This window comes from Mauremys reevesii, linkage group 1 (assembly GCF_016161935.1).
Source record: "Mauremys reevesii isolate NIE-2019 linkage group 1, ASM1616193v1, whole genome shotgun sequence".
Lineage (NCBI taxonomy): Eukaryota > Metazoa > Chordata > Testudines > Geoemydidae > Mauremys > Mauremys reevesii.
In genome coordinates, this window is record NC_052623.1 from 267381820 (window position 1) to 267409686 (window position 27867).

General features: G+C 52.7%; 1 protein-coding gene across 1 annotated transcript; it reads left to right on the top strand.

Annotated features, from left to right (window-relative positions):
• Positions 1–1738: 1738 nt before the first annotated feature.
• Positions 1739–27159, top strand: GCAT (glycine C-acetyltransferase). The gene is made up of 9 exons (XM_039487491.1): positions 1739–1984; positions 20508–20638; positions 21906–22007; positions 22919–23065; positions 23431–23585; positions 24445–24527; positions 24934–25105; positions 25626–25747; positions 26218–27159. Exons 1-9 carry the CDS (start codon positions 1786–1788, stop codon positions 26367–26369), a joined length of 1263 nt encoding a protein of 420 aa, XP_039343425.1. The 5' UTR covers positions 1739–1785; the 3' UTR covers positions 26370–27159.
• Positions 27160–27867: the final 708 nt, after the last annotated feature.

Sequence of the window (27867 nt, forward strand, 5' to 3'; positions counted from 1 at the left end):
CGGCCGGACCTGCGGACGGGGCAGGTAAACAAACCGGCCCGGCCCGGCCCGGGCTTTCCCTACACAAGTGGCGTCCCAAGTTTGAGAAACACTGGCCTAGAAGATGGAACTGTTATTGAATGCAAGAGTCGTGAGACATACGTCGAGCAAAAAGCAACCTGTCTTTGATGGGTTGGATGTTCTACCTTAATCTGTTATAGTGGCATAGGATCTTACCCCTGGTGGCTGCAGTCTCTGGAATCCTTTGGTCAAAGAAAATTGATCTGTTCCAAGTCCTCTGGATATTTTAGAGCACAGTGAATGAGCTATGCAAATTCAGATTGAAGAAAAGTATGAGGAAATTATAAAAGAATCTCACAACAGGTAAGAAGCAATAGGTTTTGAAAGTGCAAACTATTCAAGTCATAGGAAGAGACATGTACACCGCATGGATGATGAATTTGCACATGATTCTCTGTTAGAAGCAAAATATAACTATCAAAGGAAATATTTGAGGTCTTAGACAATATGATCAGGGAACTAAAATCTCAGTGTGAGAGAGATGAAGAGGTAGTTATTCTATCTGGTTTCCTCCATCCCAGACAACTTCAAAATAACTTTAGAAAAGTGAAAGGAGGAAGTTCTTAAACTCATGGGAAAATACTCATATTTGTCTTTAAACTTGGTTCACAAGATTATGTCTTTCAAGATGTATTATTTTACAAAAGACACAGAGGTGTTCAGTTTGTCACTTGGAGTCCAGAGCTACTTGAATTTCAGTGTCAAATGATGAACTTGCAAAAAGCACGTTAAGATGTGTCACAAATTATGTGTTCACTACTATTACAGACACGGCTCAGTGACCTTGCTCTCCTTAAAATTGAGAAAGATGAGATTGCAAGATTGGAGCTGGACAGAATCATAGTGCAATTTGCCAAGGAAACGTGTTGCTGTGGTGCAAGGTTCCACAAAATGGAAACACACAAGCCAACACAGTTAGAGTCCACTTTTGTTTAGGCCTGTGATTTTTGATTGGGTGTGTGTGTGTGTGTGTTTTACTTTTCATGTTTAAATAAGCCTAAGGCAACGTGACCATTGAACCCCCAGGCAGCAGGTTTGCTGACCAAACTCTGACCCTTAAATCTGCCCCTGCCTGGACTTCAGTCATGCCCTGCAGCAGCTCCAGCTTTTCCATTCCCCTCAGACATCCACACCCCTCTGTCCCTACATACTGCTCTTGGCCTGTGGTCCCAACTGTCCTGTTCCAGTCCTGAGATCCCCCATGTATCTCAAGCCTCCCCTGTAGTACCCACTTGTTATGAGACCCACACCGTGCTGGGTCAATACCCCCTCTTTAGGCTGAGGTCGCTGACCGGAGCTGGGCACATTTTAGTCATTGTACTCCTGTTCCAGCTTTCTCCACACCCTCGTCCAGTGGGTCTCCAACTTTTTTACTGGTGACCCCTTTCACATAGCAAGCCCCCTTTATAAATTAAAAAAAACACCTTTTTATCTATTTAACACCATTATAAATGCTGGAGGCAAAGTGGGGCTTGGGGCAGAGGCTGACAGCTCACGACCCCCCATGTAATAACCTTGAGACCCCCTGAGGGGTCCTGACCCCCAGTTTGAGATCCCCTATTCTAGTCTATACTGTTAGCCCTGTCCCCTTAAATAAACTCTGACGCTGATTGGTGCGCCTGTTGCTACTTTCTGATTGGCTGGTTCAGGTTCCGCCTCCCCCACATGTGTCCATGCTCAGGCTCTTTGCCGCTTGTCTGTTCTCTGTGTAGCTGAGCCGGAGGAATGTGGTGCAGCCGCCTTCTGAGCTACCCCCTCTCGCAGGGGCAATGCAGTTCCTACAGGGCAAGGACTGCCCTGGCCCAACTCAACCACGTCCTGGAGGCTGAGCTAGAGAGCATCCGAGGCGCTGGTACCTGGAAGAGTGAGAGGGTTATAACATCAAAACAAGGGCCACACATCCATGTAGAAGGCAGCAGAGGAGGTAGGTATTGCAGCAATGAAATGTAACGCGTCTCCGGTGCTGGCTAGACAGGGGGAGAGGAGAGAGACACAGCGCAGTTACTAAAAGCCATAGAGGATTATGAGACACTCCAGATGAACTATTTAGGGGAGAGTGCAGCGCTGTGGCAGATGAAACTGTTGGCTATACTGGCGCTTTACAGCGCTGCAACTTTCTTGCTCAGGGGGGTGAAAAACATCCCCCCCCCAGCGCAGCAAGTTACAGCGCTGTAAGGGGCCAGTGTAAACAGTGCCCCAGCGCTGGGAGCGCAGCTCCTATCGGTGTAAACTAATCCCCACGGGGAGGTGGAGTACCTGCAGTGCTAGGAGAGCTCTCTCCCAGCGCTGGCGCCGCGACCACACTCACACTTCAAAGCAGTCTGACCCACCCATGTGCTGGGGGGAGAGAACCTGGATAGAGAACCCTGTGTGCATATGCAGTAAAAAACATGAAAATAATTATTGAGTGTATTTTATAAAAGACATGGAAAATGCAATATTATTTCAGGAAACGCCTGCTTTGGTGCAACGTGTTTTCAGATTACAAAAGAGGTAGCTGATTGAATCAAGGGCAATGAAGATCGATAGGTCCTGGGTAGAAGTTACATACACCAAAAGATTGCAGAATGAAGGGTTGTTTAATTTAGGTGGGAGAAGTGTTTGAGAAGATTTAAAGCAGCATTGTCAGGCTAAAATAATATTTTTTAAAAAAGTAAAACAAAGAATATTGAACATCTAGTTTAATGGACATTGTTTATACACTGTTTATTTTTTGTATTTCTCTCAGCTTGGACAATGATGTTAGATTAGCCAGTTTGTTTTGTTTCTAGTCAATATATCTTTTGGGTTCTGCACAAGCACAATGTGGCAAGGCAGTTTGTGAACATAAAAGTATGGGGCTTTTCATTTGTTTTTGTGTTTTTATTTGAAAACTTTCTCTCTGAATTAAAAAACAAAATCCAATTATGTGGGCATCAGTTTTTCTAAAACATCATTTATTGTTGTTTGTTTTGAAACAAATACGTTTTGGCCCTAATTTGACTGGTCTTTATGCCTATAACAGACAGATTTATTATTATGAGGACTATTGTGAAAGATGGTCAGATCCTTCCCTCTTATGAAGTCCCATAATATGAGAGCTAGGGATCACTTGATGAAGCTAATGGCAAGTAAATTTAAAGCCAGTCAAAGGAAATACTACTACGTGCCGTGTGTAGTCCAGCCTGTGGAATCCTTGCTGCAGGAGGTCACGGAGTCAAATACTGCAATTGGAGTATTTAAAAGAGTTGGATGATTTTATGACCAATAATAACGTTTGTGTTTATGCCAGCTAAAATAAGGCAATCAAAACTCACACTTCAAGAAGCAGGGTGATCACTGCAGGGGTTAGGAATGAATTTGTTCCTTTTATTTAAAGGTTTTTTGGATGACAAATGCAAGGCAGTAGTATTTATGAGCACTGGACTGGGACTTGAAAGATGAGTTTTTCGCTCTTCTGCAGATTTCTTGCATGACCTCAGGCAAGTCACTTGAGCTATGTCTACACTGGCAATTGAACAATAAAACTTCTGTCTTTCAGAGGTGTTACCACCCCCCCCCCCAATTTCCCTGAAAGGCAAAAGTTTTGCTGAGAACAGCACTTTGTTGGTAGGAGTGCTCTCCTGCCGACAGCGCAAATGCTGCTCGTTGGGGGTGGAAGTTTTTTGTTGGCAGGAGAGCCAACAAACAGTGGCTACACTGTGTGCCTTTTAGCAGCACAGCCATGTTGTTAAAAGCTGTGTAGTGTAGACATAGCCTTAGGCGGTGTCTACACTAGAGACCTTCCAGCGGCACAACTCTAAGGTCTCCTGTGTAGTCGCTCTGTGCGGGCAGAAGAGAGCTTTCCTGTCAGCATAATTAAACCACCCCCCACGAGTGGCGGTAGCTATGTCTCCCGCCAACATAGGAATGGCTACACTGGCGCTTCTGTCAGTGTAACTTATGTCACTCAGTGTGGTGTTTTTTTTTTTTTTTCACACCCCTGGCAGACAAAAGTTTTTCCAACAAAAGTGCTAGTGTAGACATAGCCTGACTCTCTGACTCTTCAGACTTGAAATAAGGTGGAGACCAGGTGGGAGAGGTAATAGCTTTTATTGGACCAACTTCTGTTGGGGAGAGAGACAAGCTTTCAAGTCCCACAGAGCTCTTCTTCAGGGCTGGGAAAGGTACTGTGAGCATCACCGCTAAGGGCAGGTCTACACCTGCACTGATGCAGCTGCACTGCTGTAGGGCATCTGGTGAAGACGCTCTATGGGCTAGTCTACACTGGCAACGCAGCACTTTAACATGGCTTGTGTGGTCGTGGCAGAGTGCTGGGAGAGAGTGAAAAGTGTTCACCCACAGGCAATAGTCAATTTTTGTCTTTTATCATTTTCCTGTGTGAGTTCATTTGAGACTGTAATGATTGTCTGGTTTCACACACATAGTTGTTACTGGGGAATTGAGTGCATTGGCTGAGGTACACTACATGTGATAGGCATGTGTAGGATGCATGGATTTTGAAAAGTGTGTTGTGGGGGGTGTTGATCATTATAGCAGTGGATATATGTCTGCAGATTTTGCATTTGTTGTTCTGGCAGGGTCTGGTGCTGCTTTGAGTTGGTGTGTCTTGGTTTGTGGGGAGCTTGCTTCTGATGATGAGCTTGGGGAGATTGTTTGAAGGCCAGAAGTGAGGGATCAGAAAAGATTTCTTTCAGGATGAGGTCTCCACTCAGTATGGACTGTAGTTGTTTAATGAAACCGCATATGGGTTCCAGCGTGAGGTGATGCGATCTACTTCTCTGGTGGAGTGTCCTTGTTTGGAGAAGTTGGTTTTGAGTGTATTAATGTGTATATCCCAGACTTTCTCCTCGGAGCATATTCTGTAGTACCTGAGTGCCTGGCTGTAGATAACTGATTCTTCTTCGAGTGATTGCTCCTATGCATTCCAGTTAGGTGTGCGCGCTGCGCGTGCACGGCTCTTCGGAACATTTTTACCCTAGCAACTCCGGCGGGCCGGCTGGGCGCCCCCTGGAGTGGCGCCGCCATGGCGCCTGTTATATACCCCAGCCGACCCGTCCGCTCTCAGTTCCTTCTTACCGCCCGTGACGGCCAGTTGGAACAGTGGAGTACTCCCTTACCTCCACATCCCTAGCGTTTCTCCATTTCTTCAGTGTACATAGTTGGTTAACTTAGTTTAGTTGTTAGTTTAGTTAAATAAGTTTAGTTAGTTATAGTATAGTAAGGGAATTAGGGGGGTTTAGCCCCTCTTCTTCCACAACCGGTGCGGGCTCATGCCCAAGGCATCGGGGTTTAAGCCCTGTGCGGCTTGCCAGCGGCACATGCCCATTGGCGACCCGCACGACTCCTGCCTGCGCTGCCTCGGGGAATCTCACAGGATAGATAAGTGCCCGATCTGCACGGCGTTTAAGCCGCGCACGAGAAAGGAGCAGGACTCTCGCCTCAAGCAGCTCCTTACGGAGGTGGCACTTCAACCTCCCGCGCCGTCCCCAGCGGCACCGAAATTGGCCTCGGCGCGCAGCGCACCAGCAGCACCGAGCCGCCCCGGTACCGACACTGCTCGGACTTCGCAGACAGCACCGACATCCCGGCACCGTTCCCTTTCTCCACCGAGGAAGCGGAAGATGGTGCACTCGGCTTCTAAGCCGCATGTTCCAGGACAACTTACCCAGCCATCACCGGCACCTCCGGCACCGGCTGTGGTAGTGCACAAGCCATGCACGGTTCCGTTGACTCCGGCACCTCAAGAGCCGTCGAGTCCGGTACCTCCCTGCTCCCCGGTGCCAACCGCGGTCGAGCTGCCTCTCTTGTCCACGCCCGAGACCTTCTTGACGGTGAGAGAGCTTATCGAACTCACAGAGGCACCGAGCCTCCGGCCCCCGGCACCGCCGGTGCGGGCTGTTCAGTCGGTGGGCAAGCTGGCAATGATGCGGCCCCTGACCCCTGACAGACGGGATAGACAGTGCTCCAAGTCTCGGTCCCGGTCCCGTTCCAGGAAACGGTTGCCGTCACGCCGATCCCGATCCCGGCACCGATCAACGTCTCGGTACCGCTCCCCATCTCGGCACCGGTCGCAGTCCCGGTACCGCTCAGCATCGCGGTACCGGTTGCACTCCCGGCAATGCTCCCGGTCCCGGTCACCGGACCGCCGGTACCGTAGGAGGTCTGGCTCCCGGTACCGTTCTCGGCACCGCGACTCCCGAAGCCACTCCCATCACCGTCGATCGAGGTCGCGGTCATGCTCCCGGTACCGTAGGAATCGACGGTCCCGATCTCCATCCTGGCACCGCGACGCTCGGCACCGATCCTTGGCACCGTCCGGGGACAAACTGCCACCTTCCACGGCGCACTCCATCAGCGCCTCTGCCCCCCCATGGCCTTCGCGTCAGCCGTCAGTCGCCTCTCAGGCAGGCAGCGGAAGAGATCTCTGGGCTGGCACCCAGAACCAGGACCTTGGACCACAGCAGTGGGGTTTTTGGGTCCCCTGGGCCTACCACGAGCCCCAAGGGCTCTCTTTCCCCCCGCGTCCCGCGGGTGCTGAACACAGGGTGCCAGAAGCCACGGTGAGCAGGCCTCCCTCATCACCACCGGGTGAGGCCCTGTCGCCACCTGGTCCCGCAGAGCATCCGGGGCACGACATGGCTTCCCACCCTCCGGAGCAACCACCGGCAGATGTGGTGGTCCAAACTCTCTCCTCATCTTCCTCACCGGATGAGGTGGTGGCGGGGGCTTCTACGGCGGACCCTCCTCCGATTGACTTGCGGGCCCACCAGGACCTTCTTCGCAGGGTGGCAAAGGCTATTGACCTCCCGGTGGCGGAGGTCCCGGAGGATGACGACCCGGTGACCAGGGTGATCGGAGCGGAGCCCCCGCTGCGGGTGGCCCTCCCGTTCATCCGGACTATCCAGAAGAATGCCACTACCATCTGGCAGTCACCGGCGTCGGTCCCTCCTACCGCACAGGCTGTCGAACGAAAATACTCGGTCCCCCCCACCGGGTACGAGTATTTGTACACCCACCCCACTCCAGACTCCCTTGTAGTGTAGTCTGTTAATGACCGTGAGAGGCATGGACAGCTAGCCCCGGCGCCAAAGTCCAAGGACGCCAGGCGCATGGACCTGTTGGGCTGAAAGGTGTATTCGGCAGGGGATCTCCAGCTCCGGATTGCCAACCAGTTGGCTCTCCTGGCTCGTTACACCTTCGACATTTTCGTGTCCCTGACGAAGTTCTCAGAGCTGATCCCGACGGCTTCCTGACAGGAGTTCTCCGCTCTCGTCGAAGAGGGCAGGAAAGCCTCCCGGTCCTCCATCCAGGCTGCTCTGGACTCGGCGGACTCAGGGGCCAGAACTTTGGCCTCAGGAGTGACTATGCGACGCATCTCCTGGCTGCAGTCCTCCACCTTGCCGCCGGAGGTGCAATATACCCTACAGGACCTCCCCTTTGAGACTCACGGTCTGTTCTCGGAGAAAACGGACTCCAGGATTCAGACCCTCAAGGATGGTCGTATCGCTATTCGCACTCTGGGTATGCACACACTGGCTACCCAGAGGCAGTCATTCCGGCAACAACAGCCCTACCGACCTTTTACCCAGGCCAGATCGCGGCCATATAATAGCCGGCGAAACGGTCTAAACCGCCGTAGGCCGTCCGGCAACAAGCGCAACCAGGCCCAGGCGTCGTCCAAGGCCCCGCAAGGGCCCAAGCAGGCGTTTTGACGGGACGCCCGAGGACGGCCCATCAGTCTCTTCCCCGGATCCTTCCCGTTTATTTTGCAACCGCCTTTCTCACTTCCTCCCGGCGTGGTCCCGAATAACGATGGACAACTGGGTACTTCATACTATCCAGCACGGGTATCGCCTTCAGTTTATTTCGCCCCCACCCTCCCACCCACCCTCCCCGTCCCTCTTCAGGGACCCCTCTCACGAGCAATTCCTCCTACAAGAGGTCGAGACTCTGTTGAGCTTGGGTGCCATAGAGGAGGTGCCGCACGATATGCGGGGCAGGGGATTCTATTCCCGTTATTTTCTCATCCCCAAGGCGAAAGGAGGTCTCCGGCCTATACTGGACCTCCGGGAGCTCAACAAGTACCTGGTCAAGCTCAAATTTCGCATGGTAACCCTGGGGTCCATTATCCCCTGCCTGGATCCGGGAGACTGGTTTGCCGCCCTCGATATGAAGGACGCGTACTTCCATATCGCGATCTACCCTCCCCATCGACGCTACCTGCGTTTCGTGGTCAACAGTGCGCACTACCAGTTTGCGGTACTACCCTTCGGCCTGTCCACCGCGCCGAGGGTCTTCACCAAGTGCATGGCAGTAGTTGCTGCAGACCTCTGCCGTCGTCGCATTCACGTCTACCCGTATCTTGACGACTGGCTGGTTCGCGGACCATCCCAACAAATGGTAGCAGACCAAATGTCCGAAATACTATCCCTGTTTCGGGTACTGGGCCTTCTTGTCAATGCCAAAAAGTCCTCTTTGACTCCATCGCAGAGAGTGGAGTTCATCGGAGCGGTCCTCGACTCCACGGTAGCCAGGGCCTGCCTCCCTCGACCTCGGCACCAGACGATGGTCTCCATCATCCGAGACCTGCACACCTTTCTCACTACAACAGTTCGGTCCTGCCTACGCCTCCTGGGTCACATGGCAACCTGCACGTTCGTCACCGCCTACGCGAGACTGCGCCTTCGCCCGTTTCAATCCTGGCTGGCGTCAGTGTACCGCCCACACCGCGACTCCATAGACATGGTAGTCACGGTCACGAATCCGACCCTCAACTCCCTCAACTGGTGGCTGGACCCAGAGGTTGTATGTGCAGGGGTTCCGTTCCGCCCCCCTCAACCATCCATCACCCTCACCATGGATGCCTCGGCGTTGGGATGGGGGGCCCACCTGGGCGACCTTCACACCCAGGGTCTCTGGTCGCCCCAGGAGCTCTCCCTCCACATCAACGTCAGGGAGCTGCGAGCAATCCGCTTGGCGTGCCACACCTTCCACGCCCGTCTGCAAGGCCGATGCGTAGCGGTGTTCACGGACAACACGACGGCGATGTTCTATGTGAACAAGTAGGGCGGAGCCTGCTCCTCCCCGCTCTGCAAGGAAGCGATGCTCCTGTGGGACTTCTGCGTGACCCACTCGATTCGCCTGCAAGCGTCCTTTCTTCCAGGAGTGCAGAACACTCTGGCCGACCATCTCAGCAGGTCGTTCCTCTCCCACGAGTGGTCCCTCCGTCCAGATGTCGTGCACACAATTTTCCGGAGGTGGGGGTTTCCCCAGATAGACCTGTTTGCCTCCAAGGAGAACAGGAAATGTCACCAGTTTTGTTCATATCAGGGTCGCTCTCCAGGCTCCCTGTCGGACGCATTCCTCTGCTCCTGGACGGATCACCTCCTCTACGCCTTCCCTCCTTTCCCACTCATACACCGAGTGCTGCTCAAGCTTCGGAGGGACAGGGCCCGCCTTATACTCGTCGCTCCGGCCTGGCCGAGGCAGCATTGGTACACCCTGCTGCTCGAGCTCTCCATTCAGGATCCCATGACCCTTCCGTTGTGGCCAGACCTTATCACGCAGGACTTCGGCAGACTCCGCCATCCGAACCTGCAGTCCCTCCATCTTACAGCTTGGTGCCTGCGTGGTTGACCCACGCGGAGAGGGACTGTTCGGCGGCAGTACAGCAGGTCCTGCTAGAGAGCAGAAAGCCTTCCACTCGCTCCACCTACCTCGCGAAGTGGAAGCGTTTCGCGCTCTGGTGTGACCGACGCGGCCTCAATCCCTTCGTAGTCCCGATCCCTACAATCCTGGACTACCTCTGGTACCTTAAGGAGCAAGGTCTTGCGGTCTCCTCCTTGAAGGTGCACCTGGCAGCAGTGTCCGCGTTTCGTCCATCCATGGGAGGTCGGTCCATCTTCTCCAACCAGATGGTTTCCCGCTTCCTTAAAGGCCTGGACCGCTTGTACCCGCCGGTGCGGCGTCCTACCCCGACCTGGGATTTAAACCTCGTTCTGGCCAAGCTTATGGGACCGCCCTTCGAGCCTCTGGCCACGTGCTCTCTGCTCTACCTCTCCTGGAAGACAGCCTTCCTAGTCGCAATTACATCAGAAAGACGAGTTTCTGAGCTCCGTACCCTAACGGTTAGTCCACCATACACCGTTTTCCATGGAGACAAGGTGCAGCTTCGACCACACCTGGCCTTCCTCCCTAAGGTGGGGTCAGCCTTTCACCTCAATCAGGAGATCTTCCTCCCGGTCTTCTTCCCGAAGCCGCATGCCTCACCTCGTGAGCAGCAGCTTCACACCCTGGACGTCCGCAGGGCCCTCGCTTTTTATATCGAGCGCACGAAGCCCTTCCAGCGTTCGCCACAGCTGTTTATAGCAGTTGCCGACCGCATGAAAGGCGAGCCGGTCTCCTCGCAGCGGGTTTCCTCCTGGGTAACGACATGTATCCGGACATGCTACGAGCTTGCTCGTGTGCCACCATGCCGCCTCACCGCTCACTCTACGAGAGCGCAAGCCTCGTCTGCTGCCTTCCTGGCCCATGTTCCCATCCAGGACATCTGTAGAGCGGCCTCCTGGTCTTCTGTCCACACCTTCGCTTCCCACTATGCGTTGGTGCAGCAATCCAGAGACGATGCAGCCTTCGGCTCAGCAGTCTTACACTCTGCCACGTCTCACTCCGACCCCACCGCCTAGGTAAGGCTTGGGAATCACCTAACTGGAATGCATAGGAGCAATCACTCGAAAAAGAAAAGACGGTTACTCACCGTTGTAACTGTTGTTCTTCGAGATGTGTTGCTCCTATCCATTCCAGACCCGCCCTCCTTCCCCACTGTCGGAGTAGCCGGCAAGAAGGAACTGAGGAGCAGACGGGCCGGCTGGGGTATATATTCAGCGCCACTCCAGGGGGCGCCCAGCCGGCCCGCCGGAGTTGCTAGGGTAAAAATGTTCCGAAGAGCCGTGCACGCGCGGCGCGCACACCTAACTGGAATGGATAGGAGCAACACATCTCGAAGAACAACAGTTACAATGGTGAGTAGCCGTCTTTTTCTTGGGCCTTGGCTACACTTGCAAATTTGCAGTGCTGCAGCAGGGTGTGAAAACACACCCTCTCCAGCGCTGCAAATTGCGGCGCTGCAAAGCGCCAGTGTGGTCAAAGCCCCAGCGCTGGGAGCGCGGCTCCCAGCGCTGTACGTTATTCCCCACAGGGAGGTGGAGTACGGACAGCGCTGGGAGAGCTCTCTCCCAGCGCTGGCGCTTTGACTACACTTAGCGCTTCAAAGCGCTGCCGCGGCAGCGCTTTGAAGCGCAAGTGTAGCCAAAGCCTTGGTGTGTTAGAGGTGGTTACTGGATCTATGAAGGTAGGTGAGGCAATCTGTCAGTTTCTTGTATATGGTTTGTCTGTAGGGTTCCATTGTTGAAACTGATTGATGTCCAGGAAGTTGATGCTATTGTGAGAGTGTTCGAGAGAGAGTTTAATGGACAGATAGTGGTTTTTGAAGTTGTGGTGGAATCTGAGAGCCATCTGTCCAGAGGATGAAAATATCATCAGTGTATCTCAGGTATATCATTGGTTTTGTGGTGCACTTGTCCAGAAATTCTTCAAGGTAGCCCATGAAGAGGTTGGCATATTGGGGAGCCATCCTAGTAACCAGGGCTGTTCCCATGGTTTGGACAAAGTTTTTGTTGTTGAATGTAAAATTGTTATGGATGTAATGGATAAGTTGGGAGAGCGTTTGGGGTGGATATCTGAGGGTTGTCCATTGTCTTGTAAATATTTGAGGCAGGCAGCCATGCTGTCATTATGAGAGATGTTGTTGTATAGGGAAGTGACCTGCATGGTGGCGAGGATGGTGTTCCAAGGGAGATTGTTAATGTTACGGAGTTTGTGGAGGAAGTCGGTTGTGTCCTGGAGGAAACTGGGCCTTTGTGCAATGAGTGGTTTGAAGATGGTTTCTATGAGTTCCAGTATTCCTTCAGTAAGAGTTCTGTGGCCAGATACGTTGGGTCTGCCTGGGTTCCCTTCTCTGTGTATCTTGGGAAGCATGTAGAACAGGAGTGGGCAAACTTTTTGGTCCTAGGGCCACATCGGGTACAGAAGTTGTATGGAGGGCCTGGTAGGGAAGGCTGGGGGAGGTTATGCCTCCCCAAACAGCGAGGCGTGGCCTGGCCCCCGTCCCCTCCCTGCTCTCCCCGCCCCACTTTACCTGTGGGATGCACGAAAAGAGGGCTCAGTCCTTTCCCCTGCTCGGTTGGCTGCTGTCCCTGGCAGTTGGGCAGGGCTCGCTCCCTGTCTGGGCTTGGCTGCTGGGGACAGGGGCCAAGCATGCTGGGGGTGGAGGGGGGGGCCCTGGCTTGCTCTGCCCCTGTCCCCGGCAGTAGGGCCCAGGCCCCTTGACCGCTCCCCCTGCAACCTTCCCTGCTCCTCATCTCCCCTCCTGGAACTCCCCCTGCTCCCTGACTGCGCCGCCCTGGAGCACCAGGTCTGGCAGCGCTATAGCTGTGCCGCCTGGCCGGAGCTGCAGCCACGCTGCCCAGGCACTGGGGGAACTGTGACTGTGAGGGAGGGAGGGGGGCAGAAGGGAAGGGGTCAGGGGCTAGCTTCTGCCCTGCTCACTGAGCTGCCGGGGAGTTGGGCTGGTTCCTCCACAAGCCTGTCCTGACCCCGCTCCCTGGCAGGAGCTCGGGGGCCAGAGGGAAGGGTCCTGCGGGCCAGATGTGGACCGTAGTTTGCCCTCCTCTGATGTAGAAGGTGCCTGGGATGAGTTAGTGGGAGATGAGTTTGTAGAGTTTCTCTTGGAGTTGTTTGGGGAAGGATTTGATTATATACTTAAGTTCCTGGGTAAATTGCAATGTGGGGTCTTTTTTGAGTTCTTTATAGTAGGTGGTGTTAGAGAGTTGTCAGTTGGCCTCATTAACATAGTCGTGTCTGTTGGTTTGATCACTAGCTGGTGGTTAGATTTCAGGACTGTATGGCTGTCCTCTCAGTGGTGGATAGATTATGGCAGATATGATGTTTGCTAAGGATTTTGTAATCAGTTTTTTTTTCCCTGAAGCAATGAATGTAATGATCATGGGTGTGGTTTCGTCCACTCTGTGGTATCCAGTCTGATTATTCTTTTTTCTTATGATTGGTGGTGGGGACGTGCTAATAGTGAGTGGTGTTGTCATTCTTTGAGGAGGAGATAGTGGAAGTATTCTAGTTTTCCACACGTTAGTATGGCATCAGGTTCTGTAGTGGGACAGATGCTCTGTCCCTTGGAGAGTACAGATAATTCAGCTCCAGTGAGGAGTAGTCTTGATAAATTGATGACGTTTGGGTGTCGTGTAATGTCCATGTGGTGGGTACTGGTGCCATGGTTTCTCCCAGAGGTGTTCTGCGTCAGTGTTGTTCTGTGGGTTGTGGAGTAGTTGTAGTTGGTTCCACTTTTTGTTTTTGTGTTGGATGGCTGTCCTCGGGGGGTTTTTGATAGTTGTTTTGGATTTCTTGCATCATTTCCAAGTAACTTTCCTGTTTGTGTTTTTTTTTTTCTTCCAGTGTGTGGTGCACTTTTTAACAGTGAGGGTAATTAATCATGGGAACAAATGACCAAAGGTGATGGTGTATTCTCCATCACTGGAAATTTTAAAATCAAGATTGGATGGTTTTTTTTCTATAAAACATGCTCTAATCCAAATAGGACTTCCCTAAATAAATTCCTGTGTTATGCAGAAGGTCAGATAGATGATCATAGTGGTCCCTTCTGGCCTCAGCATTGTGAATCTCTGCCTCAGTTTCCCCACCTTTCAAATGGGAATGCTAATAATGTTGCCTTTCTCCCACACTATGTTTTGTTATGATGCCCAGCATAATGGAACCCCAGTCACAGTTGGGGCACTATTGTAATACAAAGAATAAAAATTGGCCTGGTACATTGAGAGTAGGAGCTCTTGTTTCTCCTTCGAGTGCTTGCTCATATCGATTCCAATTAGGTGCGCGCGCGCCGCGTGCATGTTCGTTGGAAGATTTTTACCCTAGCAACACTCAGTGGGTCAGCTGAGTGCCCCCTAGAGTGGCGCCGCCATGGCGCCGAATATATACCCCTGCCGACCCAATGGCCCTTCAGTTCCTTCTTACCGCCCATGTCGGTCGTTGGAACAGTGGAGCGCGGCTTAGCTGATCTCCACTTCCCTAGCTACTCGTAGTTCTCTCGTTATTTCTTGTGTATATAGTTGAAATTTCTATAGTTGTAGTTAGTTTTATTTGTTCTATAACATAGTTAGTGTTATAGTTAAGAGGGGTTCGGGGATTAGCCCCTTCCCCACACCCGGTGCCGAGGCCCATGCCCGGTTCACCGGGTTTCAAACCGTGCTCGGCCCGTCACAAGCCGATGCCAACAGGAGATCCCCACGACTCCTGTCTTAAGTGCCTCGGGGAATCCCACCTCGCCGATAAGGGTGGATCTGCAAGGCCTTTAAGCCGAGGACGAAAAAGGAGCGGGACTTTCGTCTCAAACAGCTCCTGGTGGAGGCAGCTCTTACTCCTCTGCCCTCGGCACCGAGCGCTGGACAGTCCGCAGGCAGAAGTGCTTCTTCGGCACCGGATCGCACCGGTACTGCTAAGGCCTCTCGGCACCGACCGTCACCGATGTCTGTACGGCACCGTTCCCTCTCCCCGTGGGTGAAGAGGCATAAGACTCCTGCTGCTTCCGTGCCACCTGCACCGCAGCCAGAGCACCCGACTAAGTCGGACCGCCCGGCACCAACACCTGCCGTGGCACCGACAACATTGGTACCGTCGATTCTGGTCCCGCAAGGGCCATCGAGTCCTGTGCCTGAAAGCTCCCCGGCGCGAGCCGTGGTTGAGCTCACTATTCCCTCCACGCCGGAGACATTTTCCATGGCAAGGGAGCTGATCACGATGACAGAGTCTGCGCTGCCTCAACCCGGGCCCGGCACCACCGGTGCAGGTCATACAATCTATAGGCAAAGGGGGGTCTCAGACCTATCCTAGACCTGCGAGAATTCAACAAGTTCATGATAAAGTTGAAGTTCCGCATGGTATCCCTGGGGACCATCATCCCATCCTTGGATCCCGGAGACTGGTATGCCGCCCTCGATATGAAGGATGCATATTTTCACATTGCCATTTATCCTCCACACAGACGGTACCTCCGGATTGTGGCCAACCGTCAACATTTCCAGTTTACGGTCCTTCCGTTTGGCCTTTCTACAGCCCCAAGAGTATTCACAAAATGCATGGCTGTAGTCGCCGCCTCCCTCCGCCGCTGTTGGATACACGTTTTTCCGTATCTCAACAATTGGCTCATTTGAGGGACCTCCAAGACACAGGTCACCCATCATGTGGGCATCGTCAAAGACCTATTCATGCGTCTAGGCCTGATGATCAATATAGAGAAATCCACTCTGATTCCCACACAGAGAATAGACTTCATTGGGGCCATCCTGGACTCCAATCTCGCCAGAGCCTGCTTACCACAGCCTCGGTTTCACACAATGGTAACAATTATCCAAGGCCTGCAGAACTTCCCGACAACTTCGGCTCGCACTTGTCTCGGTCTCCTGGGTCACATGGCTGCCTGCACGTTCGTGACCAAACACGCCAGGCTACGCCTCCATCCCCTCCAATCTTGGCTCACCTCGATATACCACCCGGGCAGAGACAGCATAGACATGATCGTCACGATCCCCCCGAGCATTCTAGGCTCCCTCGACTGGTGGTTGACGCCGTCCTTGGTGTGTGCAGGGATGCCGTTCCATCCGCCTCAGCCTTCTATGTCCCTGATGACGGACGCGTCATCTCTCGGCTGGGGTGCTCACCTCAGTCATCTTCGCGCTCAAGGCCTTTGGTCAGCTCAGGAGCTGGCCTTGCACATCAATGTCTGAGAGATGAGAGCAGTCCGCCTTGCGTGCCAGGCATTTCAACAGCATTTACAAGGCCATTGTGTCTCAGTGTTCACAGACAACACAATGGCCATGTATTACGTAAACAAACAGGGAGGGGCACGGTCCGCCCCCCTTTGTCAGGAAGCCATCCTGCTCTGGGACTTCTGCATAGCCCACTCGGTAGACCTGGTAGCGTCCTTTCTCCCAGGGGTTCGGAACACTCTGGCGGATCGCCTCAGCAGATCTTTCCTGTCTCACGAGTGGTCGATTCGTCCGGACGTTATCCATTCTGTTTTCCGGAAGTGGGGCTTTCCCCGCATAGACCTCTTTGCTTCCCGCGAGAACAGGAACTGCCAGACGTTCTGCTCCTTCCAAGGCCTCTCCCCGGGCTCAATCTTGGACGCTTTTCTGATGCCGTGGACGAGCCAACTGCTTTATGCCTTTCCACCCTTCCCGCTGGTTCACAGGGTCCTACTAAAGCTCCGCAGGGACAGAGCCCACTTGATCATGATCGCTCCAGCGTGGCCCAGGCAGCACTGGTACACCATGTTGCTAGACCTGTCAATAGCCAACCTGATTCCCCTGCCTCTTCGCCCAGACCTCATAACTCAGGACCACGGCAGACTTCACCACCCAGACCTGCAGTCCCTTCACCTCACAGCATGGCTGCTGCGTGGTTAAGCCAGTCCGAGTTACGTTGCTCTGCCTCGGTACAACAGGTACTCCTGGGTAGTAGGAAACCTTCCACTCGATTAACATATCTGGCCAGGTGGAAGCATTTCTCTTGCTGGTGCGAAAAGCATAGTGTTACTCCCACCGAGGTCTCGATCCCTACCATCTTGGACTACCTCTGGTCTCTCAAACAGCAGGGCCTAGTGGTATCTTCATTGAGGGTGCGCTTGGCGGCCATCTCTACCTTCCACCCAGGGGAGAGTGGCTGCTCCGTGTTCTTGCACCCTATGGTTTCTAGGTTCTTCAAGGGCTTGGAGTGCTTATACCCCCAAGTACGCCACCCCGCCCCAACCTGGGACCTCAACCTGGTTCTAACCAGACTTATGACTGCCCCATTCAAGCCACTAGCAACCTGCTCGCTGCTATACCTGTCCTGGAAGACAGCTTTCCTCGTAGCCATTACATCGGCCAGACGAGTCTCCGAGCTTCGGGCTCTCACGGTGGACCCACCGTATACTGTGTTTCACAAGGACAAGGTGCAGTTGCGACCACATCCGGCCTTCCTCCCTAAAGTGGTATCGGCCTTTCATATCAACCAGGATATCTTTCTTCCGGTCTTTTTCCCAAAGCCACACTCATCACGACGGGAGCAACAATTGCACTCCCTGGACGTCCGTAGAGTGCTCGCATTTTATATCGAGCGGACAAAGCCTTTTCGTAAAATGCCCCAACTCTTCATCGCGGTGGCAGACCGAATGAAGGGCCTACCTGTCTCCTCCCAGAGGATTTCATCTTGGGTGACGTTGTGCATCCGTACCTGCTATGACTTGGCTCATGTTCCATCGAGCCACCTCACCGCACATTCTACCAGGGCTCAGGCTTCATCTGCTGCCTTCCTGGCTCACGTACCCTTCCAGGAGATCTGTCGTGCAACTACCTGGTCTTCGGTCCACACCTTTGCCTCACATTACGCACTGGTTCAACAGTCCAGAGATGATGCAGCCTTTGGCTCAGCAGTTTTGCATTCTGCAACATCTCACTCCGACCACACCACCTAGGTAAGGCTTGGGAATCACCTAATTGGAATCGATATGAGCAACACATCTCGAAGAACAACAGTTACAAAGGTGAGTAACCGTCTTTTTTTTGACACAACCCATGGAGAAAACGCAGCCTTTCTACCCCACTGAATATAAATTTCAAAACCCACTTAAAAAACCTAAGCCACTCACATGGCCAACCACCATCTTCCATGAGCTGGTTGATTGTATCACTCTGGGATATATTCTAGACATTTGATATTCCTATTCTATAAAAAGCTTAACCCACACCTGGCTGTTGATGATTTGTGTCTGTGAGTGCATATCCCTGTCTAGACAAGGACCTATCTCTGGCAGTATTTCGGCCCATTTATACTAAATCACAACAGAAAAACCAAACAGACAGAACTGGGGAATCTGACTTCCTGCTGCCCCCTGATACGGTTAATACATAGGTAAGGATCTGTCTACAAGAGAGAACCAACTTTTGACTGTGTCTTGTGATACCATATTGCAGCTCAGTCATTGGACACTGAGGCTTTTGTAGTGTATCTTAAGCCCTTAGGCGCTAACTCTGTTCTTCAAACAGAATTACGAAACTGTGTTTAAACATGCTTGTTGCTAACCTGGTTTTTAAGGGCCTAGGATGACCCTGATCCTGCAAACATATATGCATATGCTTTAATTTAAGCATGCAAGTGATCTCATTGAGTTCAGTGGGATTACTCACGTGAGTAAGGATAAGTATGTGCATAAGTATTTGTAGGATATGGGATTATGGTTTGGCAAGCCAGTGTGGTCAGGGCCTAATTTTGCTAGATTTCTACATATTTAAAACAAACAAACACCCCTCCACCTCCTCTTCTCCCCCCCCCCCACTTTTTTCGGTAGTTTAATGAACATGAAAGGTGTGGGTTTTTTTGTTTTGTTTTTTGTTTTAAAGATAGTTTGACCCTGTCTGCATTGACTGGCCATAATGAGGGTTTATTTGGATGGAAAGCTCTTTGGGCCAGGAGAGGGGGAGAGGGTGTGTGTGTGTGTGTGTGCGCGCAATACCTCACACAATAGGACTCTGATACTGACTGAGGCCCTTGGCTTCTACCATAGTATAAATCAGGGGTAGGCAACCTATGGCATGTGTGCCGAAGGTAGCACGCGAGGTGATTTTCAGTGGCACTGACACTGCCTGGGTCCTGGCCACCGGTCCGGGGGGCTCTGCATTTTATTTTAATTTTAAATGAAGCTTCTTAAACATTTTAAAAACCTTATTTACTTTACATACAACAGTATTTTAGTTATATATTTACAGACTTATAGAAAGAGACCTTCTAAAAATGTTACAATGTATTACTGGCACATGAAACCTTAAATTAGAGCGAATACATGAAGACTCGGCACAGCACTTCTGAAAGGTTGCCGACCCCTGGTATAAATGTTAAACAGAAATAGTAAGCATTGATCCTTATCCGTTCCCAGCCCTTTGTGGCTGGGACCTGCCACAATGGTGACGGTTGAATGGGGGTTGTCAGTGTCAGTTTCAGAAATCCATTTTTGTTTAGTGAACACCTGTTGTATTTCAACCTTAATTTCAAATGTAATCTTTAGTATGGCTCAGAGCATTCAGTCTCTAGCAGGAACTCAACCCCATGTCCAGAAACTGTCTGAAAAGCTGGGACAGAGCACACAGCAATCCGCTCCTGGAGCAACGGGGGTTCTACTGGCAGGGCCAGTAACTTTGACTGATTCCCTCCCTGCCTGGAAGCTGGTGGTGGGTGTTGGACGAATCCCCAGAGGAAGAGTGGAGGCAGGAGGAGCTTGGCTTCCTCTAAAGGACGTGAACCAAACCCAGGACTCACCAGGGGGAGAGGACACCGAGGAGGCTGTGTCCAAAGTTTGTTGTTTTCCATAGATCTGTAACGCTCTTGAGCTTTTTAATAATAAAGTGTGTGTGCGAAATTCCTTTGCTAAGCCTGCATGTCCTTGCTTTGCTGCCGTGTTGTCCCAGGAGGGGGTTAACTAGAAATAACCAGCGATCCCACAGCCAGATGGACTCTGGGGAATGTGTCTAAGCAACTGGGGGCTCGGGGGCTGGGGCACTGGTTCCTGGCTCTGAGGCGGCTGGACTGTGGGGTCTCGCTGTCAGATGTAGGGCCTGCACCTGGTAGTATGCCTGAAAGACCTAGTAGTAGGAATAGTGACCAGTCGCTACCCAGGCCCAGGGAGCTTAGCAGCACATGGGATTTGTTGTTGGAGCCAGTCACAACTGACTGGCGTCTGTTCAGAGAGCGGGACTCGGCTGTGACATTGGCTTTCTATTTAGGGCCTGGAAGAGGTGATACTTGCTCATGTTGTCATCTGAGAATTGGTTTGCCTACTTTTATCTGAGGTTTTCAGATTTTCATCCTATATTCAAAAAACAAAGTGACCAGAAAAAGCCAGGATTTTAGCATTGTCCCTGAATCAGCCTTTTTTTGGAACCTGAATTTAAAAACCAGTACAACCGGAAACTCAGCCTGCCTTCTGAAGCAACAGGCAGCCTGTCTCCCGCTGGGTGGAGATCCCAGGTAGACGGATCCTTGCTGCCATGCCTCTGCTTATGTGAGGAGAGAGACAGAGGAAACTGGCTAAGCTGTTACAGTAATGAGTCATTGTGAAGCAATTGGACTTATCTACTTTTGCTCAATAATCAGCCATGGGGGCATGCTGGAAATGTGGCATAAGAATGTTTCCATGGTTCCGGGCACATACCTGGCTGCTTTTGGTGTGTTAACTTCAGTCCTGCTATTGGCTGAGGTTTGCTCTATTATCTTGCTGCATCAGAGGATGGGTAGGATTTATATGCATTGCTCACTCCTTCTTGCCCTCCTCCTCTTTGCAGAGATCCTGAATTTCTGTGCCAATAACTATCTAGGGCTCTCCAGCCACCCTGAGGTGATCCGCTCTGGACTAGAGGCCCTGGAGAAGTTCGGAGCTGGCCTCAGCTCTGTCCGTTTCATCTGCGGGACTCAGGTATGGGTGGGGCCGTGATCCAGAGTGGAGTAGTCACCTTTCCCTGGGGCTAAAACCCAATCATCTGTCACCAAGCCACAGTGCTCCCAGGTGGAACCAAAAGGGTGCTTTAGGTCTGTCATTTGGGCTCTCCTGGCTGGCTGGTTTCTCTGTTCTAGTCCCTCTTTTCTCTCCTTTTCCTTCCCATTCTCTCTTACTTCTTTCTCCTTTCCTCCTCCATCTGATCTCTTCTCCTGTCCCTCTCCCCATGGATGTGCTGTCCCCACTCCCTTCCCTTTACTCCTCACTCTCTTTCTCCCCCCCCCCAACACGCACACCTTCCCCAACACATACACACCTTACTGTGTGAGCCTCACCCTTCCACTCCAACAAATAACCAGGTCTCCACATGGACTCCTGGGAGAAGGCAAAACCCTCGCTCCCATTCTCTTGCATATTAATTAGCTGTCATTCTCCACGATTTCTTCCCAGGATCTCGATTTTCCCCCAAACCAATCCTATATCTACCACCGAGGAAAGAAGCCTTCCGCTTTGCCTATAACAACAGTGCAGGCATGCTGCTCGTGTGCTTCCCTTTCTCTGAACACTTATCAGCACATGCATGTCCACACAGACACAGCTCTACATGCTTATCCGTACACATGGCCACACAGACATGCCCCTACATGCACTGTCAGTTTAAGGGTATTAAATAGGCTTTCTCATAAAAAAAACAACCCCAAGATTGTGTGTTTAAAAAAAAAAAAAAAACCTGAGGAATTCTAGTTATAAAATAAACACCCCAAATTTCCCAGGGCCAGACCTGCAGCTACAATAACTTGAGGTAGCTTCCATGGCATCAATGAAGCTACCCCAGTTTACATCAGCTGAGGATCTGGGCCCTTTGTGTGGCACTTAAACTTTTTGGGGCAACGTCTCAGTTAAAAATGGTAAGTGCCTCAGCACAAGTGCCCTGTCCGCAGGGCTTTGGAGCGGAGCCTGGAGCAGCTCCAAAGCAGTGGAGCTGCAGGTTTTTGCCTGGAGCTGGAGCGGAGCTGGAGCACAGCTCCAAAGCCCTGCCTGTCCGTGTTGGTTTGGAGTCTTGTGGTTGTAGTGATTGGTTTGTGGGACCAAAAATTCTAACCACAATTTAGGTTCCTTTGTGAGAAAACGCATCTGGAAAAAAAATAGGCATCCCATGCAGAAAACCATGGCAAGCAGGGAACTCTAGCTGGACCACTGGTCATGTTAATAGAAATCCCTCACTCTCTGTCTTGGCTTTCTCTAGAATATACACAAGAACCTGGAGGAGAAGATCTCTCGTTTCCACCAGAGAGAAGATGCTATCCTCTATGCCAGCTGCTTTGATGCCAATGCTGGTATCTTTGAGGTTCATAGTGCATGTGTTGTGCTTTGTGTGTAGGGGGCAGCAAGGGGAAGGGCTACATAGGCAACAAGCCAAGCTCCCAAAGCTGTTGCTTCTGCTGATGATCGCATTTCCCTCAGCAGGTTGCAAGCTGAAGTTAAGGGAAATGAGATAGGGATGGAGAGAAGGCCCAATGGCTCTGTGTGCTGCTGGGGTAGGGGGCTGAGGTGCCATGGAGCTTTCTAGTCAGCCTTCATCTCCTCCTTCCTAGTAGGGTGACCATCACAACGAATCCTAGGTTTTGGGTGGGCCTCTGCAGTGGAACCCATCCAGCTGTCTCCTCAGAGCGACCCATCACTGTTGGCCACCTTCCACAAGCCCCCAACATCGCCAACCTGAGCTCTCTGGACCCGCTCACATGAGAATTCAAAACGGATGCAGCCACTCCACCTAAAAAGTAGGGGAGGTGGCTCATGCGTACTGGCGAGGGTGGCTGAAGCCTGCAGTGGAGGATGGGTAGCCCTTGTGGGAGCATGGTGATGGCAAGGATCCCAAAAGTGTGGGGCAAGAGGCGACTGTCCCCAACCTAGGCCCAGCCCTGGTAGAGGAAGTCATCGCATCCTGTAGGGTTGGCAGAGACGTGGCTTATGGAACAAACCATGCAAAGAATGCAAAGGGAGAGGAACCACATGGCGGGGGAAAAGGAGCTGAGAGATAGAAGCCTTAGTGTTGTATCCCATGACATGAGGAGAGACATGATGCCCTGGCACTGCCCTATGAGTGGCCTGACCACCAATAGGATGCAGAGGGTTCTGGTGGTCGGCTAGTGAGGCTGCCAAGCCAGGAGTACTGTGGTGACACAGAATTTTGCTAATGTATCTAGCAAGGATGCTCCCCCTGTAACCCACCGCAGCCCATTGTTTTGCTGTTCCCAGGCACTGCTGACCCCAGAAGATGCAGTGCTGTCAGACGAGCTGAATCACGCCTCCATCATTGACGGCATCCGCCTGTGCAAGGCCAATAAATACCGCTACAAGCACATGGACATGCAGGACCTGGAGGCCAAGCTGCAGGACGCACAGGTACAAAGACGTGTTCTCCCCTGGGAGTGCACTCAGTCTGTGACCCACTGCCAGTCTAGGAGCAAGGTGCCCATCTCCCAGATAATAACCTTGCATCTCCTAGAGGAGTAACCTCCTTTGGCCAGCATTTGAAGCAGCCTTGCCAGACTCTAGGGAGAATCCAATCCTTTGCTCATTGGTGGGAGGAAGCCTGCCAGAATGTGAGCTCAAGGATGGATAGAGGGGAGATGGTGGGTGAGGGCCATATAGTGATGTACTGGGAGTACTAGACCCAGTCTCCATTTCCTCCCATTTCCCAAACACATTTGTTCAAGCAGTTGTCTTTACCCATGATCCCTTGCAGCCTGCCACACTCTCTTCCACAGAAACACCGCCTGAGGCTGGTGGCTACCGATGGTGCCTTTTCCATGGATGGTGACATCGCCCCATTGAAGGAGATCTGCAGCCTGGCCCAGAAATACCAGGCCCTCGTCTTCATCGATGAGTGCCACGCCACTGGCTTCCTTGGGCCCAATGGGCGGTACGAGACCAGACCTTCCTGCTAGTCCCACGTCTCACTCTCTGGGGCTAGACCAGCCACGGGTTTGAATATGGGGTTTCTTTCCTGTGGGGCTGTGGATCCTTAGAGCCACTAGTCCTTGAAGGCATCCACACCTGGCCATTGACCTCCCCCCTCCTTTTTTACAAGATGGTAGCACCCTCCTTTCTACACCTGTCTTTGTGTCAGGGAGTGGCATAACGGGGGAGGGCTCAGATTTTGCGGGTAGCATTCTCAGTCTTGGAGTGTGGGTGGGCGGGGGCCTGTTCGGAGCATACTCAGAGGGGCCGTGTCTCTGCTCTGCCTTATGAAACCACCAGTTTGCTGTGTGCAGGAAGTAAGAGCAGCCTGCACTGGGGAGGGATGAGGAGCCCACGTGCTGAGCCCCCAGTGCTGCCTTTGCTAGCAGGGCTGGCTCCCTCCTGCGGGAGGCGACCTCACCCCATCTGGAGAGAGAACTCTCCTGAGGAGGCCAGCCAGGCTGGCTAGGCATGCTTCCCTGGCCTGCTCCCTGCTGCTTTACGCTGCCGCTGGCTGGACAAGTCCTTCCCCTCCCACAGCACGGCACATCGAGATTTCACAACCTGCATCCATAGCTACTGTCCTGGTTCTGCGTATCCTTCGTTTTAGGACAAAGCTGGTGGTGGGGATGCAAATGGGTGGTGGTGCCCATTGGGTTAACCTGACACTGGAGGGGTGGCCACTCCATCAGGACTGGGAAAACATCAGAGCCATGCTGGAGAGAAAGTGGCAATGAACTGGTGCCAGGGCCCAGCTGCCACGGCTCAGCCCCCCAGGTTGGAGCTGCCAGGGCTGATGGGGTCATTTTCTCTCCTTGCAGGGGTACTGATGAACTGCTGGGAGTAATGGACCAGGTGGACATTGTCAACTCAACACTGGGGAAGGCACTTGGAGGAGCAGCAGGTTCAGAAATTCCCCTTTCTGGGGCCTTGTCTTTCTACGTGGCCCTGTACCCGAGAGCTCCCCAAAACCCTTCTGTCCCATCCCTTTAACAGTACAGAACCGATGGGGAACACCAAGACGTGGACAGGAGCCAAAGGGCCTGGACCCAACAAGGGTCACTACAGCAAGGGTGAAGGGGGCCTAGCAAGCCCTGCCAGGTGCACCCTCCTGTGACCTCCCTTTGGAGACGTCACACCTGGGCACCCATTAGTGAAACTAACCAGCTGGGATCCCAGGCGCTGCTGCCTGTGTTACTGGGTGGGTGTGTGTGTGTGGGAGGAGCGGGGGGGTGTTCCTGGGGTCCTGTTGTTGGCTGTTCCTCCCCCTGTCCCGAATGATGCTCTCTTTCTGTCTGCTCCCCCTGCAGGTGGCTACACAACTGGCCCCAAGGCCCTTATTGACCTGCTGCGCCAGCGCTCCCGCCCGTACCTCTTCTCCAACAGCCTGCCTCCTGCTGTCGTGGGCTGCGCCTCCAAGGCCTTAGACCTGCTCATGGAGAGCAACGCCATCGCGCAGTCCATGGTGGCCAAGACCAGGCGGTGAGGGCTGAGGACCTGGGATCCTTTCTCAGGGGGAGACCCCCAACAAGCCCCTTCTCCATGCAGTCACTTCCCTGCCCATCTCACCCCCTTGGCCAGTAGACTCCTTTCTGCTCAGGAGTGAGTTGTCTCTGGTGCTATCAGCAGAGGATGGAAAATGAACCACCTGTGGTTTCCATGGAGATGGCTGTGATATCACAGCCGTGGAATTACCTAGTGCGAGCTCCAGCATGACCTCACATGCCAGGCACCAGTCTGGATGCGGAAGGCACCATGATAGCCAGAGTGGCACAGCAGAGCCTGCTATGGAGCCTTTGAGGTGTGCGGAAAATGGGAGGGGATCTCGGAGGAATGGCCCCTTCCCGCACGCAGGTTGAGTGGTGCGGAGTTTGATCCTGGCCATGGAGGAGCCAGGACGGTGCAAAGCCACACAGGTGCCAGAGCCAGTGGGCTGGTGGCTGAGGGGAAGGGCTTCCCCGAGCAGGGATGATGAGCTCCTCTTCCCCCTCCCCCCGGGCAGGTTCCGAAGCAAGATGGCTGCAGCTGGATTCAGCATCTCCGGGAATGATCACCCCATTTGCCCTGTGATGCTGGGCGAGGCCCGGCTAGCGTCAGTGATGGCTGATGACATGCTGGAGAGAGGTAAACCCAGAGGAGGCTGGGGCTGTCAAGTGGTGGTGTCACGTGCAGATGAAGGGATGGCCTCTGATCCTCTTTCCCTGTAGCTATCTTACTCCATGTCTGGTAGCCGTAGGGGATTTTCTGTACCTCCTCAGCCCCTCCAGCAATGTGGAAGTGCCCTGCTCTAGTTATTCCCTTTCACACTGCCTCTGCTTTGCTATGGGGCTTTGGAGAAGAAATTTTCCCCATCCCACCACTCTGCCGGGCAGCACATACACCATTCGCTCTTCCCATTGCTTCCCTCGCAGCTCTGTAGGGGGCGCCCTTCCAGTACCAGCATGGAGTTGTGTGCTGCTGTCTGATCCCTGCTTACCGGGGGGACACGGGGGGAGAGAGAAAAGGAGCTAAAACCCCTGAAGACCCCCTCCCACCAGTAAACGAGCTCCAGTATTAATGTTTGCCTCCCCCTTGCACATGACTCTCATCACCAGGCATTTATGTCATCGGCTTCAGCTACCCCGTGGTCCCCAAGGGAAAGGCGCGGATCCGGGTGCAGATCTCAGCCGTCCACAGCGAGGATGACATCGACCGCTGCGTGGAGGCCTTCACAGAGGTGGGGCATAAACATGGAGCGTTGCCCTGACTAGCCAGCTAGCACAGGGGATGTGATGGGGCCTTTCCACAAGCAAGACCGTGCCTAGCCTGGGGAAGAACCATAACCAGAGTGATGCCCAGAAGATAGTAGGATGTTGAAGATAAAGGGATCCTGGCCTCTGGGAGGCGTTAGCCACCATAGCGTTCACAGTGGTGGGGGCGATGGTTTGGGAGTGGCTCTTCATGTTACAACACGCATTAAAGATTCAGCCAAGACACAAAATCGGCACAAACAAGCATCCTGGTGTGATTCTCCCATACCAGGCCCGCAGTCTGTTCTTCCCCTCTTTCCCGCTGCTGCCTGCAGAGTTGAGGAGCCCGGAGGGGTGGGGAAATGGTGTTTTCCCCTGAAGACTGCCATGGAGGGTGGGGGGTTAGAGCCTGCTGTTAGTAACCACTGTACACTTAAAAGGCATGGTTCATCTTAGCCCCTCTGAACAGTTCCAGTGGCATAAAGGGGCTGGAAAGCCAGCAGATCTGTCCCCTAGGGAATTCCCCCAGTGCAGAGGGGAGCTGGCATAACAGCTCTATGCCATGCCCATTGGTGCACCACCTCACTCTAACTGCTGCAAAGGGCCCATTAGCCCTGACTGGGATGTTGGTGCCACTGTCGCTAGGGGGTTGGGGCCACTCTCCCCTCTCTGTTAATAGTTTCCATGCCGCATTGGCCATTTTAAGCCCTTATGTTCAAGTTGCTACCCCGGTCTTCAGAACACTTCGCCTCCCGTGTTTGTCTCTGCTCTTCCTCTGTAGGAGGCAGAGGACATGCAGCTCAGTAGGTAGACCAGCAACATTGTACCCCGTGGCCTTCTGGTGTCTCGTCAGGACTAGGCCACAGGTAAAATGGGCTGGGTTAGTTCTTGCTACCGTTCTTACCAAGTCTACAAACAACAATCACCATCCAGTAGAGGGCGCTGGTGCCCAACATCTGTTCATAGAGGAAGGCTGAGGAGGGAGGGAGGGAGTTCACAGAGGCTGTGTTGTCTCCAGGGGTTGAGGAGATGATCGCATTTGATGACAGAAACCTATAATTTGGATTCATTCGTTGCAATTATAACACGCCAGAAAACATGGAGCGAGGCTGGGCGCTGGGACTTGTTTGTGCAAACTCTTTGTGAGCGATTCACTTTGCAGGAACCAGAAGTGAACCCGAGACACCATACAGGAGAACTTTTGGCATCGTCTTTGCTCTAAGTTAAGGAGGTGCTGGCCTACACAAGGTCTGTAAGATTTGCCCCAGCCCCTTGAACTGTATCCAGCAGCAAACAGGAGGCCAGATGGTGCATGCTCAAGGCAGCCCACCTTACTGAGGGGATGGGCAGCTGTGTTTTGCCCCCGGTGAAGCCTCTAGATGGTCTTTATTAAGAGTGAGAGCTCAGGCATCTCTCTTGGCAGTTCTTTATCCAGTGATGCGGCTTGAAAATTAGTTGGCTGTGCTTGTCGAACTGCCACCACGACACCTATAATAAGCGGCTGGAACAGGGAGG

Coding starts and splice junctions, on each gene's coding strand:
- GCAT (XM_039487491.1), top strand. CDS start 1,786: ATGTGGTGCAGCCGCCTTCTGAGCTACCCCCTCTCGCAGGGGCAATGC. Junction 23,586..24,444: donor TTCCTTGGGCCCAATGGGCG/GTACGAGACCAG, acceptor CTCTCCTTGCAG/GGGTACTGATGAACTGCTGG. Junction 25,106..25,625: donor ATGGTGGCCAAGACCAGGCG/GTGAGGGCTGAG, acceptor CCCCCCGGGCAG/GTTCCGAAGCAAGATGGCTG.